Source organism: Barbus barbus (genome assembly GCF_936440315.1).
Source record: "Barbus barbus genome assembly, chromosome: 17".
Classification (NCBI taxonomy): Eukaryota; Metazoa; Chordata; class Actinopteri; order Cypriniformes; family Cyprinidae; genus Barbus; species Barbus barbus.
In genome coordinates this window covers 13,735,441-13,755,666 of record NC_136745.1, presented here as the reverse complement: position 1 = coordinate 13,755,666, position 20,226 = coordinate 13,735,441, and the positions used below count along the sequence as shown (strand labels likewise).

General features: G+C 39.9%; 1 protein-coding gene across 3 annotated transcripts in view; it reads left to right on the top strand.

The window, feature by feature from the left end:
• The window catches only part of LOC306883074 (transcription factor COE3-like), a 110,390-nt gene that overhangs the window by 73,427 nt on the left and 16,737 nt on the right, over nucleotides 1-20,226 (top strand). For 2 of the 3 annotated variants that reach the window (XM_079438154.1, XM_079438156.1), the window contains exons 7-11: nucleotides 3,117-3,198; nucleotides 3,281-3,398; nucleotides 5,041-5,174; nucleotides 5,669-5,795; nucleotides 16,782-16,870. In XM_079438154.1, the coding sequence (XP_079294280.1) occupies nucleotides 3,117-3,198; nucleotides 3,281-3,398; nucleotides 5,041-5,174; nucleotides 5,669-5,795; nucleotides 16,782-16,870 (550 nt within the window). The remainder of the gene's footprint in view (nucleotides 1-3,116; nucleotides 3,199-3,280; nucleotides 3,399-5,040; nucleotides 5,175-5,668; nucleotides 5,796-16,781; nucleotides 16,871-20,226) is intronic. The other variant, XM_079438155.1, reaches the window with a different exon arrangement.

Genomic DNA, 20,226 nt, shown 5'->3' with positions numbered 1-20,226 from the left:
TCTCAAACTGTGCTCAGATTTGCTAAGACACCAAAGTCTGCAGTAAAAAGTTTGAAATCTCCATCTGAACTCATCAAATACTTGAGAGACCAAATTATCTGAGCTGTACTACCCACAATAATTGTATACCTCTATACTCATACTGTGCCTCATTTCTTTGTATTTTTTATTTCTCTTATGGAGTTTTAGGAGATACAAAGTTGGGACTGTCGGGAAACACAAATGCAAACCCCATTAGGTGTCCTGAGCTTTGAAAGAGTAGCAGTTTTCCTCTGGGACTTCTAAGTCCATAATAATTTTGCTCAGATTTTACACTTTGCTCTTTTTTATTCACAAGCTCTAAGGTTTTGTCCATCAGAGCAACTAAAACATGCCAAACATATCATTTGTTCACCAGAATCACCCATAAAACAACCCAAACTCCCTTTCTGCGTGTATTGAAGACTTGTAAATAGTCAGGTGTTCTCACACAGCTAAGGTCAAGTCTAGATGAGGGGCTTTTCTCAGAGCTACAGGTGAGAGACCCTGGCCTTCAGAGCCCGATGCCTACTCGACCAGCCCTTCTGGTCCCTTTTCGGCCCCAGAGCCCCTTCCTCGCCAGTCCCTCGAGTTAGAGACAGAGGGATAGAGAGAGAGAAATGGAGAGGGTGCTGTAGACCAGCAGTAATTCCTGACTCGGAGTTGGAGGCACATTAGGGACTGACAGGGCCACACATCCCCCTGTAATTGATTGCAGGCCAGCATAATGAGGTGACGGCTTACAACAGAGACGCCAACTCCCTCATTATCTTTACCCACTTTTTTAAGAGCAGAAAGAGAGAGAGATACAGCAAAAGACAGAAAGAGAGACAGAGAGAAAGATGGAGAAAAAGAAACACTGAGACTAATAACCGAGCCCTGGCTCTAGAAGGTCATTAATTATTTATGTTGTTTTAATAAGTTTTAGATGGGGAGGGAAAGGTTCAGCGTGAGAGTTAGTCTTTCCCTTCTCTCTCTGTCTTTCTCTGTCCACACCTCAATTTCACCTGTTCTGTCATTCTGTCTTTTCCTATAGCCGTCTGTCCATTTCATACTGGGGTCTTTGTATCACAGGTACAATATCAGTCATGGCAAAGGCCTCGAGGGGACTTCAGGATGACATGTATCCACACTTGGAAATGAAAACGCTCTCTATTTCTGAAAGTGACAATGATATGATACGATTATTGTATATACGATTCTTTTTGCTTTTATTCTGTCATTCTGTGCTAATTAGCATGGATAATGTATTTTAATTATTTATTTTCAATAGTCCAATTGCTGCTATATTGCTGATATGTTTTATACATGTATATATGATAGAATTTCTCAAATATAGTTATAAATATACATAAACATAAATATACCATATAATTTTTGTATATAATTGTAATATTTACTTTTTTGTTAATTACACAGTATAATGACATTTACTTTTATCGTTGCAATATATTTGAGATTTGCAACATCTCTAGGGTGAGCATAGAAAAATTGCCCCATAAACATGCATTTTTGTGCATTTCTTGATTTTAGTCTAAATATTTTATGTGGTTATGAACAGCAGGTCAAACTTGCTGTTGATACAGCTTAAATTGCATTTAACCCAGAATATTCCTTTAAAGTCTGCTGGTTACACTGGACTATTTCAGAATCTGCCCTGCTCGTGTCTTTCCACTCGCCCCCGTTTTCCTGTCTGAGATCTCCATTCCACCCCGAGCCTTGTCATCTAAAAGCAGCTCTTCCCCCTTCATCCCGCACACATCCAAACACTGGGCTAGTCCTGCCCTGATCCGAAGGGAGCCGACCTGCTTTGAAGTGTTGCCGCTTTTCCAGGATGAGACCTGGAATCTCACATTCCCTGTCAACTCCTGCCCAGTGGCAGATGGAGAAGTCTAGACCTACGAGACTCTCTCCAGTCACGTGTTTCTCTCTCCCCCTCCACGCCCTCATCTCTCTCTCTCCCCCTCTTCTCTTCTGTGTTTCGCCACTCTGTTCCAGAACCGCCAAAGCGGGACGGGTTTCAGCCCACGATTCAGAAAGGATTCGCTACTTTCAGATGGTGACTGGGGCGGTGTATAAACACAGTACTCCTCTAATATCTGAGAAGAGCTTCACTTACAGCCCTTGTCTCCTGCTGTGTTTTAATTCAATCCTTATTGATCCATATCTCTCCTTCCAAGGACTCCAATATCATATGAATGGAGCTCAGGGATGGGTTCCCCATATTATTGTATTCCATGGCCATAAAGGGCATTAGCAGCCAACAGAGCAACCCAGATCAAGTATCAGTCGATACCAGCTAAAGAGAGCAGGCTTTTTCCCTTTCTCTCCGTCTTTCTCGCCGGATTTCTCTCTTTCCTATCTCTCCGTAAGAGCGCTGATGGGGTTAAAGTATATATGGTGATTATGTCATGCGGTAAAGTGTGGTTCTAAAAAATCGCTTGAGTTAGCACCGTGTGTTTTTAAAGATATTGTTACTGTCTTATTAGGGAGAAATCAATGGCGTCTGCAGATGCCGTCCATTTATATAGCAGACGGGGCTTCTCTCGTTGCTTTTTCTCCCAGCATCCTTCTCTCCGTGCGCTCCGTGGGGCGGCAGCGGCGGAGGTTATCCTGTGGTTAATGTGACATGGCTGTCTGCGACCTTGCTGGTTGTTAACTGCCCGGATTATTATTGTGATAATGTGGCAATTAAAAGGAAAGCACTCCATCAAAATAGTGGGGCTTATGGTCCTGGAGATGAATGCATAGAGATTACCAGCCAGGGGAAATGCATTAAGACTGCAATCCATTTCGTACTGTAGCCCACCTCCAGCAGTGGAGGCTATTACGGCTCATCTTCATTGATATCCATTCCCGATCAATAGCGCCAGGCTGAGGTAAAAATACGAGTAAATCAACAAAGCTAGAGTTGATCTTTGATATAAAGGAAGAAAAATCAAACTTCGACTCTAATTGCATATCTTACGTCTACACAGAGTGTCTTCAAAAGTGGGCTGAATCACTCATTGGTGGCTGTTTACAAATGGACGCTGTTGTCCTTGAGTGTTTTCATTGTGTTTTAGTCGCTTAAAAGTGTTTCTGTCTTTCTTTTGCAGATTTTTCCTGAAATTCTTTCTCAAGTGTAATCAGAACTGTTTGAAAAATGCAGGGAATCCCAGAGACATGAGGCGATTTCAGGTGAGAATGCACATGAACAGACAAAATATATGGTTTTACATGCACACAAACAGGTTGTAAAGACGCTTTGGTGTCTCCATAGGTGGTAGTGTCCACCACAGTGAATGTGGATGGCCATGTCCTGGCCGTGTCAGATAACATGTTCGTGCACAACAACTCCAAACATGGGCGGAGGGCGCGACGGCTGGACCCTTCTGAAGGTAAGACGTGAACTTCACCAAAATACACACATTTTGCTTCGTGTGATGTTAATTGTGTTAAATCCATCGCATAATATACTCTGTGCCTTATATACACTTCTGTTCAAAAGTTTGGGGTCAGTAAGATTTTTTGAAAGAAATGAATACTTTTATTAAGCAAGGATGCAATAAAATGATCAAAAGTAACCGTAAAGACATTATAGTGATTTCTATTTCAAATAAATGTCAGTCTTTTAAACTTTGCTTATCAAAGAATCCACAATGTATAATGGTTTCTCCAAAAAAAAATTTAACATAAGATGTGTTTTTTGAGCAGAAAATCAGCATATTAGAATGATTTCTGAAGGATCATGTGACACTGAAGACTGGAGTAATGATGCTGAAAATTCAGCTTTGCTAACAGAAAAAAAAATCATTTTAAAATATGTTAAAATAGAAAATGGTTATTTTGAATTGTAATAATGTTTTTATGTGTGTTTTTGATTAAATAATTGCAGCCTTGGTGAGCATTTTGACTTTTTTTGAATACATCAGAAAATTGTGTCCCCAGACGTTTGAACGTTAGTATGATTTTGATATTCAAACCACATTTACTATAATGAAGAAAAAGTCAAACTTGTTAGTGCTAGGATCCTCACCTAGTTCTCAGAGTACAGGTAACCTCACATCTGACTATCTCAAGGGGCTGCACTGGGTAATGTCGCTTTGATATGAAATGCTGAAAGTGTGTGTAGAAATTCACCTCCCAGCTGAACTCAGAACAGTCCCTGTATGTGGGAAATTGTGTGATTAGCTCTGTGACTGTTTTGTGTAAAAACCGTCACTGTGGAATCTCCGGCACTCCTGTGTCCCAATCGAGGAAAAGGAAAGTCGCTGCTCTACTTTTAGTAAGACTCTTCTGTAATTCTCCAAAGACCAACACATGAAGAGGAAGTCACTGATGGCAGTGCATTGTGGGAGATGGGCAGGCTTTCATCTTAAACACACTAGAATACCCATGCAGATATTGTAAAAGAGAACAGCTGTTCCATTACACCCCAACAGGTGAATGCAAATCACGCCCAACGCTTGTTTACTTTCATCTATTCATTTTCAAAGGTATCAAAATTTCCAGAGATGTTCACTTGATCAACAAAGAGAACATTCAAAAGCAATCAGAAGTGATTTTGAGTCAAAAGTTTGGGAACTTTGCATTCCCGTGTTAATGTAGGAGGAAAGTGGCCACTGGTGTACAGCACTGTATGCAGTAATTTGGTCTGAAGTTGCACCAAGCTGCGACCAATCAATTCCCGTCCATAGCCAGTGGAGACTGGGCCAGTTGTTTAGTCAGCCTGTCTGTCTCCACACCGCCTGCTCAAAGACGGATTTACGATAAAAGACCAAAAAAAAAAAAAAAAAACTTAATGGTTTTATTGAGCTGAGTGATGCACAGACACCAAAGAAAAAAAATCAAATGAGCTCTTACAGTCATCAGACTTCCTGTTTTTCAGTTTTTTTCATTTGCATTTGGGGTATGTGGAGAGTAGAGTAAAACACTGGTAAATGCTAATTAATTTAATGATAACATTTCCCAAAAGTTGTGTGAATGTTGACACTGACCCGCTCTAACTCTGTGCTTCTGTTGTGATCTTGTTTTCCGAAGCAGCAACTCCATGCATTAAGGCCATCAGTCCCAGTGAAGGATGGACGACTGGGGGGGCCACCGTCATCATCATTGGGGACAACTTCTTTGACGGTTTACAAGTGGTCTTCGGCACAATGCTAGTTTGGAGTGAAGTAGGTTTTTTTAAAGAATATTTTGTATTATTATATATATAGAGCCAATTTATTTTACTAATATAAATGAAATTATTAATAATAAAATAATTCTTATTAAATATTATCCTTAACATATATTACTTTAAACCTTTTTTATTTTTATTTTATTTTATTTATTTTAATAAAATCGTAAAAAAATATTATTGTTTAAATATTTATTATCTTTAAAATATTTCTTTAAAATATATTATCTCTTTGCTTTGGATAAATCTAATTATTTCAAATAACTTGAAAGCTCTATTGTTTAATGCTACCAAAAAAGAGAGACATTTTTAGAGACAAACAAGACATTATAACATTACAGATCCTATTACAGTATATGGCTAAAATCTATAACTGTGTCCTTTGAGTAATGAATCACTCTTTAGCTTCAGCATTAACTGTGTTTACATTGGAGACAGTGCTTGTGTATTGAGTACTGACCACTGAACGTGTGCTCTGATGGCTTCTAGCTCATCACACCTCACGCTATCCGGGTGCAGACGCCCCCTAGACACATCCCTGGGGTCGTGGAAGTCACACTCTCCTACAAGTCCAAGCAGTTCTGCAAAGGAGCTCCGGGACGTTTTGTCTACACAGGTATATAACACTTTGCAACTGTCTGGAGCCCTTGCCACCATCTTCAGCATCAGAATACATTTCTGTCATCTTTCTCAGAGGTCGAGCTTTGCATGTCTTCTTTGTCCATTTTTATCAATTTTTAAGTGCCTGCCTTTGTTAGCTTAAAATATTATTTGCAGTCCATAAAGACGCTTTCCCAAGTTGGCATACTGTTAGCAGGTCATTTTTGACTCCACACTAGCGGTCATGTCTTTACTTTTGGCTGATGTCTGTTCTCTTGTGTCCAACGGGCAGGACGAGTGTCATTTAGTCAAATCGATGCTTTTCATACACCGATTATTCCATCAGAATAATCCAGATGCCAGTCAAAGTAGGCAAAAGGTCAGATCTAGGACCGTTTGGTGTGATAAGAAAATGTCACAGCGATGGTCATAAAAGAGAAAGAAAAAGAAGCCTGTGTTCAGGCTTTCTGTTATACATCAGCTTTATCTCAGTGTATTTCCCACGTTCTTTGTTCAAAGCACCTCTCATTCAGATGCATTTGCCATGTAAGCAGCAAAAGGAGACAACTTTACAATGGACAGGAAGGCCCTGTCTTACCTTCGACCGTTCCTTTGCAATGCTAATGTCTGCTCGGACCGACAAGATGATTTGACTGACAGCTGTACGCTGCGACGCTTTTATGAATCCTGCATTGTGAATAGCTTGAATTTTTCTTAAAGTTCAAAAGAATGTTCTCAGCGCAAAGGAAGCGTGTTGCAAATTGTAAGGATGAATGAAACAGGACCTGTAGAATATCTCTGAATCAGAACACAGACAAAAATGAACATAAGGTCATAGAAGATGGAGGATAAAGAGAATATATTCATACAAAATTTATTATATTTTATAAAATATATTTACTTTATAATAATATAGCAGTTTCTATAAGAATACAGTTTGGAGACTGTGTGCATACTCTTGCTGTTTCTCAAAATCATTTTCATTGTAAGCTGCAAATTAGATTCACGCATTCATATTTTATTTTGTGGATTCACTGACGTACATCCAGCAACTTATTTACTGTGCCAGAGATGTGTGATATTCATGAATGTGAAATGAAGCGGGCTTTTAAATACTGAATAGGCCGACTGTGTATAATTGAAGAGGAATGAGAGTGCATCTAACCTCAGTGATGTCTTTCCCACCAGAGACTTCCCATAAGCCCCAGTGAGCTCAACTTTACACTGCTTTCCAGCTCGAAAAAAAGCTCACTCCTTATCGTCAGACACTTCCAGATGAACACAAGCCAGTTTGAATATTTTGAAAGAGATACATTTAGGTCATCAGAAATTAAGCGTTCGGGCCGTAGGGAATGGGAGGGGGATACGTATATTGGCAAAGGAAACTGGCATCTCTGTGCAGACACAAATTATTTTTATCATATTCCTTTTATCTGCCTTTCATTAGCAGTAATGGACCCCAGAAATGCATCAAAGACAGTCAATGTGCCCATTCCACTGATTATATGTTGACTTTCTTATCTGTGCTGGAGTGGAAAGCCAGAGCAGCAGTGTTCAAAGCATGTCTTCTCCGATATCACCGTTAACACTGCCATCACAGGAAGTGATCTCACAGTCTTCAAACTGAAGCATCTAGGGTTAGAGAGATATTCCACCATGGCTTAGTAAAATTCAGAATTCAATAAAATTTTTCAGTAAAAATTTTGTTGGAATTTTAATTTAACAATAATTACCCTTGCACACCTGTAGGTAATCAATAGGTGTGTAGGAAAAATTATCAATAAACAGATATAACTAAATCAAAATAAAAATGTGTTCACTCACAACGTTTTGGTCCATGAAGGCCTGATGAAGATCATGGATTGAAACGTTGTGAGTGAATAAACATATTTTGATACATTTGCAAGTGCGGATAGTGTGCAGGATTTATTCTTTTTTGTTTCGATGGAATTTTTATTTAAATTTGATAATTTTTGACCATTCAAAAAAATCCATACACTTTTAATTAAAAAATTATATTAAATTTTTTTAAATGAAAAAATCTATTAAATATTTACTATTATTCATATATTGATTATATGAAAATAAAAAATAACTATATATATATATTTTTAAATTACAGCTTTATAATGTCATATTTCAACTGAAATTCTGTTATTGAATTGTAAATTAAAAGTCTAAATATCACACAAGTCTGCTCTGCACCTGCTGGCTATGGCTTTCACCTAGCACTACAGGGAAATGTCAAAGACTGGCTCTGTCCAAATTCCCTGAAAGCATTTCACGTGTGACATGGGCTAGTTAGGACATCTTGTTAGATTAGCAGAATGTTAAGTCCATTCTCACTTTCAGTGTTGCAGCTGGTACCTGATAACTATTACTGCTCTGTTGCTTTCTCACATTTACTCTGTTTTCTGCCGTTCTCCCTTTGGAGAGATTTTCACTCTTATTCTGTTAGTTCTCCCTTCTGCCTGCATGCATCATTAAGTCCTTCAGTCCACCAGCTCTTGTCTCTCTCTCTCTCTCTATCGGTCTCTCAGGGGGTTAAGACTCCCCAGGTGTTGGGTTAGAGGAAGGAGGGCGAGATGAGTGTGAAGAGCCTAAGGGTATTGACTTTCCTGGGAAAACACAGCTCTCTAAAATCAGTAGCCAAATACTGCAATAACTCAACAGCCATTGATCCTCTTTCCCCTACGGCCACATTGATCTATACATTACAAGCTCTGAGACTGGCAGCATGGATCCAGCCTACGCTAACACAACCCTCCCAATCGCCTGTAACTTACTGCCTCTGTCATTATAATCATAATAATAATACATGTGACCAGAAGTAATGTATTCAGTACGATACAGCTAAACGACAGCAAATCATGCCTCTGGTTTGCAAGCATTCAAGCTGTATTTGGGGCATCAAAAAGTCAGCATTTGACTTGGCCTTTTGGGTATAGAGTTTTATTTGATTGCCTCAGTCAAGAAGATCCTGCAGAAATAAAACTTGTATCTGAAACATCCTCTTCACTTCCTGAAAGGGGAGGGCTTATATTCCCTTAGCGGTGCTGCATGCATTCCAGGCAATTGCACAATATCCTAGAAACAGAGGCTGAGAGGATACTGGTGGTGCGGGACTGTTAATATGAAGAGCACTGTTCTCCTGGGCACCAATGTGCCTGTCAGAACATGCCTGATGCCTTCCAGGCTGACAGCCTTTGGCATTGCAAACAAGAGCTGTAGCATCTTTGCTGGGTGAGACCTTTTGTTTAAAAGGCTCAGGGTTGCTTAAAGGGTGCTGGGTAACAAAATGGGCTGGGGCAGGATGAACTTCCTCCCTGACCACCTGCTCAACCCATTTCCAGCACCTTATTTTGGTTTGTTTAAGTATAAATTGTAGAAAAGGGGTTGTTTTGTGACGTTAATGGCTGTCATGGGGTTGTAGAGCAGGCTGGTGCAGTCCCAAAGGGTTAGGAAGGTAGGGTGTTTATGTTTTGGTCGCTCTAAGCGCACAAGTATATAGATTATACAATTGCCAGAACCGAATGTACTGTGAAACTGGAATTCTTGGAAACTGAAAATTATTATTTAAATTTTTTTTGTTTTTTAGTTAATTCGTTTTTTCAAATGATTTAGTACATTTTTCTAATTATTTTTAATAATATAACAATTTAAAGTATTGGATAATGTTCTTAAATATTACTGTATAACTCTGTAGGCACAAAAACAGAATTCTGGGTAATATAAACACATTTTTATTAGTGCTGTCAAACGATTAATTGCGGTTAGTCACATCCAAAATAAAAGTTTTTGTTTACATAATATATGTGTGTGTACTGTGTATATTTATTATGTATATATGAATACACACACATAGAGTATATATTTTGAAAATATTTACATGTATTTACATGTATATATTTATATTCATATAATTTATCCCTGGGCGCCGCAGCATAAATGGCTGCCCACTGCTCCGGGTGTGTGTTCACGGTGTGTGTGTGTTCACGGTGTGTGTGTGTTCACTGCTGTGTGTGTGCACGTTGGATGGGTTAAATGCAGAGCACGAATTCCGAGTATGGGTCACCATACTTGGCCGTATGTCACTTCACTTCACTTCACTCTTTATATTATATATAAATATATTTAATATATAAACAACATTTTTCAAAAATATATACATGCAGGTGTGTGTATTTATATATACATAACACATATACACAGTACACACATACATTATGTAAACAAGAACTTTTATTTTGGATGCGATTAATCACGATTACATCTTATAAAATTATTATTTTAATGACTTTTAAAGTAACAGTTTCTGATAAAAATTTTCAACTTTTTTAAGTTTTGGTCAAAAAAACGGAAATTGTATTTTGTGTAATTTTTGGTGGCCGAAATTTTGGTTCATCCTTAATATTTGTATTTATTTTTGCATTCCTACCAATGCAAGTCAATAGGATCCAGTGTTGTTGTTTTTGACCCCATTGATTTTCATGTACAGACAAAAACAGTTGAAACATTCTTCAGAATATCTTTAGGTTCATAACAATGTGAGGAAGGGACTAAGAGATTTCTGGAAATGCAGGAACGTAGGGCTGGAACAACAAAGATTTTCTCAATCTAGCTATGAAATTGCTGCAGCCTGAGGCCCGGGGAGTTGATTGGAAAACCATGGAGCACCCAGCTGGTATGCAACTTAAAATCATGGGCTGGTCTTGGAACCTGCTTGGTGTGTTCTCACATCAGCCAGAGGTTCTGGCGCCATCCACTACATAAGCTCTTTAAAACTGGCACTAAAGCTTAATGGCACAGGCTCTGTGGACGCGGTGGCTGAAGTTTCTCAAAGACCGTTCCCATAGCCGGAGCTCGGAGAGGGACCAGGAGCAGTGCACTTGTTGCCCAGGCCGTGGAACAATGGGCCACTTTGTTACCTTTTCATCCTCAGTGTAGGCAGATGGAACACATTAGTGGAACGTTCCACTGGTTGAGCTCTGCGGGGCTGCCGAGCACGTAGAACAGGACCAGGCATGATGTCATCATTTCGTTCAGTTGTTTCACAGCTTGGACGCCGATGTGTTTGAGAGTCTCGCACTAGGAGGTGGTTTGTCAGCAGTATCCTGTCTGTGGCGTATATTGGTGAGATACTTTCACAGTAGCTCCAGTACAGCCTTTTAGTAGAATCCATAACCTATCTGCTTACATAATATCAAATTTCAAATGTTAGAGAAGCAGACATCATAACTTTTCTCTTTCCTGCAAGCCAAGAGTTTGTCAAGAGTATTTACTAATTGATGTTTTTGTATTTGCATAAATCTTAGGGGTGTGCTGAAACATATAAATATATATATAGTATTATGTGATTGTTTCAGTGTGTGGGTGACAATATTTGTTGGCTAGGAACCAAAATAAAAATTCTTGGCCAGAACAGCAAAATTATTATTTTAAATTATAATTCTTAATAATAATCTTAAAAATTCATTTGATTATTTAATAATAATAATTTTAAATACTTTAAATAATTTAAAATATATATTTTTTAATTTTAAAAATATATATTTTTTTCTATAACTCTATAAATGCATGAATTTTAAACTATACCGTTTCAGATCAAATTTTCCACTTCTGTTTGTACACTTTTTTTTTCTTTTGGTCAAAAACTGTAGATGGTATTTCATGGAATTTTCGCTGGCCATAATTTTTCTTCATCTGTCTATGAGGCTCTATAAGGTATTAAAACCATACTGATGTATTGAATAATGATATATGTATTCCAATTATATCGTGAGGTAGTTGGCGATTCCCAGCCCTATAATAACTACACAGCACCAACTCTCTGATATATGGAAATGTGTGCAGTGACTTGAATGCAGCGAACATTTCCAGTGTGGAAAGACTGAAGTGGAAGTGACATTAACACACCGAGCTCCTTCCGTTACTCCTCTCTCTATCTTTCTCTCTCCTCAGAGACTGAGCAGTGACGCAGCCATGCTGATTACCACTTGCATCCGTTTGCCTTACCGGCTAGATATGTTAATCATCTGCTGGGTAATTGCCTCTGTAGTGCCTTGATTAAGTTGAGTGACACGTCAAGGAAGTGTGCCTCAAAGCTATACTTCCCCCACCTGAGGAGCCTGTTATTATTTTGGAGTCACAGCCTAAAGTGTCCCCCCATGAAACGACTAATTATCCAACATTGGTTCCACAGGTCTCCTCTTTAAGAGAAAAGTGACTCCTTTGATAATGATATGAATCTCGGCTCTGTAGAGGAACGACACATTCCCCTGGTGGAGAAAATCCCCCAGCAGCTCATCAAATACTCAGCCTCCTCTTTTATTCCACTGATCTTACCTCCCGCATACAAAATGACAGACACCCGTGAAGTGATATAGCATGCAAGCTTTCCGAACATCTTGCTTCCTTAATGTGACGGCTGACCAAAAGTGAGAATCATTTGTTGATTATTATCTATCCCTAAAAAGCCAGACAGTTTTCCATAGCGTGGTGTCACACAGGGGTAAACCAAGGTTAGCTCAGCTTTCCTAATTGCTGCCATAACAGCGAAGCACGTTCAAGCTGTAATTAAAAGTGTGTGTTTTTTTTTAGTGCAAGAGAGTCTGTGTTGTCTGCGTGTTTGAAGAGGCTGGGGTGGGTTTCTCTTCATCTTCCCTGGTGGCTCTCCACTTTAAAGCAGCCTGCGCGCCCTGCCTCTACTGTCAATCACAGTTTAAAGTTCATGAAATTTCTATGAGGATCGATCCAGGGAGGAGGAGGAGGTAGGAGTGTTTGGGGGTTGCAGGGGTTAGGGATGGGGGAGTCGGGCCGTAATGATTGATCAGAACTTGCACTTTGAATCTGACTTCTTGTTTTATTCCTTCAGAGTGGTGCGAAGAAGCGCAATCTGATTTTTCCATCAGTTGCGGAGCAATGCGTTTCCACGTGGCGCGACCTTTTTGACGCGAGGACAAAGAGGAGATGGATGGGTTGAAATCGATGGCACGCAACAGGGGGTCTTCAGACGTTTGTCAACAAGCCAGAACGGCGACCTCGCGGCGACAGAGTAGAACAAGAAAACAAATCGCTTCCTCTCACGTCGCCCATTGCGCGTCTGTAAATGTCTTCCCCCTAAAGAGTAGCGGGGCAATCTAAGTGCGAGATTCCCATCTGCAGGTGAAAGAGCCGCTCGGAGCCATTCTCTCCCATATCAATCATGTAGCACATGAAAATGAGAAATTGAGGCATGTTGCGTCGGAATCCAAACCCGCATCAAATTCCCCATTCTATCAATGCGCCTCCCACGGACAGAGCATGGCTTGATCAAGTGTTTTAGATGGGCCAAGGGCTCCATCTGAAATCGTTCAGTCTGCGTTAGAGGGAGACCGCTGAAATAGCCTCTCTCTGAATGGTGCAGACACGCAGTTGCGAGTGTGGCCTAGGGGGGCATGACTACGCTTACGATCGCTGCATCACAGGGGCTAAGGAGGAGAGAACGGGAATGGATATGGCACCTAAAAAGCCCCGTGTTGTAAAGACAGATGCCATCAGGGAGAGGGGAAACATGATCAGCCGGGGGGGCGGTTGGAAAGTGGGAACAAGAGAATGTAAATAGAAAAACAGAGGAGGGTAAATAGATGTAAGCCCATTGGAGAGCATGGATGTAAACAAGCAGAGACTGAACGTATATACAGTTGGCAGGAGACAAGTTATTGGGGCTGGGCTGGGAATTAGGCGCTGTAATAGCTTGTGGAGCAGGGTTGTGTGCCATTCAGAATAGTTTTTAAGTCCCAATTACAGTCCTGAATTGGAATTTGAATTGAGGTAGCAAACAGGATACAGCACTGCAATTCGAATTTGAATGTAAGGCAGTGAAATTAAATAAGGAAATTCAAAGAAAAAAAGGAAAATTTTAAGTATAAAAGCAAAGCTTGAGACTAACTTTAAAATGTTGCTTGACAAAGCCTTCAAGTTTAGAAAGATGTTTATAAAGCATTGAAGCTATAAATATGATGGATGGATGGACAAACAAATGAACGAACAAACAATGGATGGATGGAACAAAAGATTGAACATGGATGGATGGATGGAATGAACAAATGAACAAACAGTTTAGAAATATGTTTAAAAATCATTGAAGCTTTAAATATGATGGATGGATAGACAAACAAATTAAATAATAAACAAGGACTGGATGGAAGGACCAAAATATAGACATAGAGATATCTAGATAAAGATAGATATCCATCCAAAATGAATACAGTAGATGGATGGATGGACTGAGAAGATATGTATATGCATAGATAGAATAATGGATGCATGGAACAAACATAATAAATTAATATATTTATAATAAACTTATTAAATTTAACTGAATAAATTAACAATTGTGGACAAGGGATTACATGTTGAATTATTTTGAATTGCAGTTCCTTTTCTTGTCCTCTCCTATTTATTTCCCTCCTTCTTTTATTAGTAACCATTGTCCTCATTAGATCTTGCTATCATGAGTTGGTGTGTGTTGAGTGGGTTCCCAGTCAGCCCTATTTGACCTCTGACCTTTGCAGAGCGTGTAATAAGAACAGAGAGGTATGCTGGGATTGATTTTAGAGTTTCACGCACTACCTCTAATTTGCTAGATAGATAGTGCTCCGGCAAGCTCATATGTGAGGACAAACGCAGGTGTGCTGTGCAGGTTAACTGCATGTCAGAGGTCAATGCTCAACGGTTTTGCTGATGTGCGTCGATGATGATGGGGGACATGATTCAGGCTCGACCCTGCAGTGCTGATGATCAAAATCTTGACAGTAATAGATGTTGTTATGCAAGCATATGAGGAAATGCTTTTTTGTGTGTCTCTTATATGGCGGCTCATTGTGTTGTCCCGTCACGCTGGACATCTGAAAGAGGAAATCATATTAATCTTTCGCTGTTACCTCACACTCCAAAGCAACCTTCTATTTAGCATCAGTAGATCTCAGTGGAGAGTGTGATAACCTTCAAACGAGAACGAGAGAGAGAGAGAAAAGAGATGTGCAGCCCCACAGCGCCTGGAATAAGGAGATGATTAAATTAATAATAAATATACATCCCTCTATTCGTCTCCTCCGACACACACACACACTTACACCCGCCACCTCTTCAGCGAACTGCATTATCTTTCCCTTTTCGCAATTGCACGTCAGGCACAGCAAAGACGCGTGGATGGCTTAGAGGAAAGGAGAAAAAAATCAATACAAATTACGACGGAGAAAGTGGCACTGATGGCTAGAATTGCAGCATATGTTTACACTAAATCAGGCAATCTATCTTCATATGGGCTGTGTAATGCAGGCGGGGTCAGGGTTCGGCCCGCGCACACACACTCTCCAATTACTCCCACTTCTCCGCGGGAGGCAGCCGTATCGATTGGCTGAGAGGACAGAGGCCCTGCAGGCAGCCAATGGGGCGCTGGGGTCAAAGGTCAGAGGGATTTTAATAAGAGAAGTAATGGGCTTAATTTCTTGGGGGTGTGATAGAGAGACAAAGCCCTCCCTCTCATGTCCCCTGTCCGACGGTTCATTAAAGTGCAAGTTTTATGGGATTGCTTTGTGAAATTGCTCTCATGGATGCACTTCTTCTGATATTACTGCATCTCGTTCCTTTTCTCTCTTCACATTCTTTCTTTCTTTCCTTTCTCTTCTCTTTCCTCTTTTGTTCTTTCAAGGTTTTTTTTTTTGCCTATTCATTTGTTTGCTTGTTCATGTCTTCATTCATTCATTATTCATTCATGTTTGTTCATTTGTTCGTTCACTCCTTCCTTCTTTTTTTTTCTTTCTTTCTGTTTTGCTTGCTTTTTTTTTCGCTTGTTCATTAATTCGTTCATGTGTTTGTTTACTCCTTCCTTACGTCTTTTGTTTTAATTTTTCTTTCTTTCTTTGTTTCTTGCATCTCTCCTTCTGTCTTACTTTCTTTTTTCCTGATACCTTATATCCAGATGGTGGTGATTAGCGCATAGCAGAAACGTCCAAAAACGACACAACAAAACAACAGCACGTAGATCGCTTACTGAGTCTAATCACACTGCCGTTTGATCAAACCGCAGTTCTCCCGACTTGGAAAAGGAACGTGATCATTTCCAAAGAGCCTTTCTCAGAGCATCCAGAGAGACTGTTCCCTCACTTTCACGGGGGCATTGTGTCACAAAGACCCCCACACACCCCCTCCTCAGCTACCGCTGTCACTCCACGAGTTCTTTTCTCCTCCTCGCCGTGAAACTGGCTCAAACAAATTTGATTTAGCAGGTCGCTGAGACCCATTCCCGAGGAAAGAAAACAAATATTGTTATAATGGTAATAACATCTATTTGCCGCACACGACAAATGGCACCGGGCCCTTTGAAAAGAGGCCCCTGCTCCTGCACAGCCACCTTATTCTTATTCATGAAAGCACCGCCTATACATATTAGTGCATACTAGGTATTCTACTCGCTAGCATTTGGACTGTCAATCATCCTTACGGAATACAAGAGGCAACGGTGACCAAAGTGGACCGGGCAAGTCAAATTTGACAGCCTTTTATGATTAATGGGCTTGATTATGGAGAAATATTTACGGGTGTTTCCTTCTGCCGTCGTATCGCGACAGAGATGGGAAAGAGGGGATAAGCGGAGGTGCTGTTTGCGGCGAGAGAATTAAATAAATATGAGCAGGGTTGAGTGAGAAGAAAAGAATTGAATTAGGCAGGAAAGGTAAGAGTTTGGGAATAAAGAACTGTAAAAAGGGACAGGAAGGCCATAGGGCCTCACTATAAACACTTAATAAAACAAATTCACACGGGGGGGTTTGGCTGGATTGAAGCCACAAGGACAAACGTAAACAAATATACAGGGAGAAACCTACAAAGATACACGCTGATATTTAACCCCATGGCAAAGAACTCTGGGAAATGGACAAGATGACATAACGGCCTGTTTCTGAGAGAATTGCAGTCTATTAAATCAAATAAACATCTTATTTTTGTTTTTTTTCCGCAGCTCTGAACGAACCCACCATAGACTATGGCTTCCAGAGGCTACAAAAGGTCATCCCTCGTCACCCTGGGGACCCGGAGAGGTTACCTAAGGTAAGTGTGGTCGCCAGAAAATGCTTTCGCTGCTTTCAAAATCATCCATTTTGTTTTCCCTGGCCGTGCTTTGGATTTACACAGGCTCTTCTGCATTTGAAAGTAACACTTGACATAAATTTGAAAATAGGTGTAAAGCATTCGCTAGATGGGAGTTGAATATTTCAGTCTCAGATTTGGCATTGCATCTCCGTTCTTGCTGAAAAGGACGCGTGTTTTCTTATGTCTGTGAAGCAAACCTTGTTTCTGAAAGCCTGAGGGTCTTCTGTTTGATAGCGTAGAAGAGCAGCTCGTACTGGCTTGTGAATGAAAAAACAACTGTTTGTGTGATGCTGGCTTTGAGAGGGTGAGATGGAGGTTAGATCGGCACTGTTATGCATGCTGGTGGCACATTGCAGCTTTGGGGCAGCAACAATCAACAAATCAAAGAACAAAGCTGATATGCAATGGGTGCAGAATGTGTGTGTGTGTATATATATATATATATTATATATATATATATATATATATATATATATATATACAAAACACACGTGTGCGCACATACATCGAGTCAAGCGCAAAAACTCAATATGCCGTCAGGTGCCCTGGGCGGTTTGCCGCCTGGTTAGTATGAAAAGATTATTTTCCCCTAAAAAGGCAGGAAGCTAAGTGAGAGAGATTCTTTTGGGCAGGGCGCTGGTGTAGGAGGGGATCAGATCTGATGCGGACTGACACTTTAAAACAGCTGCCAAATTGAAACCATTTATCAAAATCTGACATCTGAGATCCAGTCACCAAAAAAACAGTTTATTTGTAAATTGATACTAATAGTGAGCATACATTGTCTGGCCTCTTTGATGCTGCGATATGTGGCAAGGGGAGACCGCCAGCTATCACCTCTTATATACTTATGCATTCAAGAGGAAAACTCAATAAGAATGTAGACAGATTTTTTCTTTTTTCTGTTTCTGGTGCCTTGGTTTTTTGACACAGTCCTATAAATAAATAACCAAGTAAATACATAAAGCAGTAAGTAGTTAAATAAATAACTAAGTGAATGAATAAGTAATTGAGCATGCAAATAAGTAAATAAATAAACAAATAAAGTTTGGTAAATAACTATTCCAAGCTGTGCATGAACAACCTTGTTTGTCCGTTTATCACTGTTATGTCTTTGTGTATCAGATGTGTACATATGTGATATTAATGACATGTGCAAAATGTATTATGATACATATACACATATATTTCTTTTTGCATAACAGATGCGTTTGACTGTGTTTTAGCATATACTTGACTCCTTCCAAATCCTTGATCAGATCCGCAGTGTGTGCCAGTGATGGCCACAGCATTTAGAAACCCAGCTGTGTTTGTCTGACGACCTTTGCTGGGGCCAGGCGTGTATCAGGTTTATCTATAATTTCATTTCCAGTCCCGGGTTTGGCCGTGAGCACACACCTCTCTGTCCAGATAGATCAGGAATATGGATGTGATTCAGGACACTGCTCTGTCCCGCAGGCAGCTGTGTTACCCGCTGGCATTCGGGACACACATTCACAGGCAGTCCCAGGTTAGCGTAAATTTAACGACCTGTGAGATCCACTCTAACGGACACCTGGATTATGGCATGTCTTATAAACTCAGAAGGGGGGGGGGGGGGGGGGGGGGGGGGAGGGGCAACCGTTCTAAATTCAATTCTAAATTCAAATTAAAGAGTGTTTTACATGTTTGAAACCAACATAAAAATCTACTGATTAAGAAAATATACATTTGCGCAGTTGTATTTTTCACTCAAAACCTTATGCAGAAGTTATTCAGATATCATCCTTGTGACAACTAGCCCCATCCTGTTCATGTACTATGTGCCCTCTTTAAGGAGGAAGTAGATTATTGACTTTCTCTGCCTTGTCATGTTGGCACATTTTGCTTGATCAGTTGCTCTTTACTAGCACGATAAGCTTATATGTGTGTGTGTGTGTGTGTGTGTGCAAGTGGCAGGTTGCTGTTGTAATGTTGTATATGTATGTATGTGTGTGTGTGTGTTGTGGACCTCTGTTCACCAGGCTCAGTGTGTGTATGTGATTTATCATTGTTAGGGGACCTGTCGGATGGCTTGCTCTCCCAGGTCAGCTGATCTGCTCTCGCCGGGCGCTTGAGAACCATCCTCCCATAATTGAGCCCCTGGAAAGAAAGCAAGGGGAAAACAGGAGGAACAAAATATAGGAGGAAAATAGAAACAGTCTTGTCGGGAGACAGCCTTCAGGGCTAGAGAGCCGATAGCCGGGCCAATCTAGAGTCAAACAGACTCACCTTGTTACCTGTGCTGAATGAACTATAGAGCGACTCCTTGTGACCCATTCACCCACATACACTTCACACACACACACAGACAGCGGGGGGCCGGGAGTGTTGAGATGGTTTCATGCTGTGAAGCTGTGCTGTGGAGGTCTGTGAAAAGGAAAAGGAGAGGAACACAGCATCTCGATGCGCCGTAACACATGCTCTCTGCCTTTTGGCAGGTAGAGTGAAGAGATTAACATGCAGACATGAATCCAGCTCATCCAGAACACCTCTCAGGGGAGAAAGCCGCTCACATGCCTCCCCGAGTGAATCTCTCGCAGAGTCCAAACCCTTTCCGGCCTGTCTCTTAAAAATAAAGGTTCCAATTAGAACCAAAGAGTTTTACTGAATGGTGTTCCACAAATAACTTTTTTATATTTCATAGTTGTCAGATGATGCTAATGGTAAAAACAGTGCTAAATGCAAATAATAAAATGCAACTGCGCATATAATTGCACAAAGTTAGTATAATAAAAAGGCCTTTTTTTAAAGTGAGGGAGATATCTTTTGTTTTTGACATTAGGAATACATCGAAAAACAAACTTTATGATACGTTAGTGCACATTTTACACATCACTTGGTAATATGGCCAATACTAATACAATATTTGCCCAAGTGTTTGTTCCAGTGTTATTTTAAAATGATCTATGTACTATTATAGTTTTATTAAACATTTTATTTGATATATTTTTTAGTTTTCATTATTAATTTTGTATGTGTTTTTGTCATTTTTATTTTGTGAATATGACTAACTAAGGATATTTTTATTTCAGTTTCCGTTTTAGTTTAATTTTAGTTTACTTCCAGTTAGTGATTTTAGTGCTTCAGCATAAACATATTTCTGTTAGTTTCCAAGGCATTTGCAATTTTCAGTTAGTTTTAAAGTGTTATTTTATTTTAGCTTTGTTTAAATTAACAAAAAAGTTTTAGTAGTCATATTTCTGCTGTTTATGAATTTTGCAAGTTTTCAATTGAATAATTTTGCAAGATGTCGTACGTGTTAATTTTTGACTAACTGTCCAGAGGTTATTTGA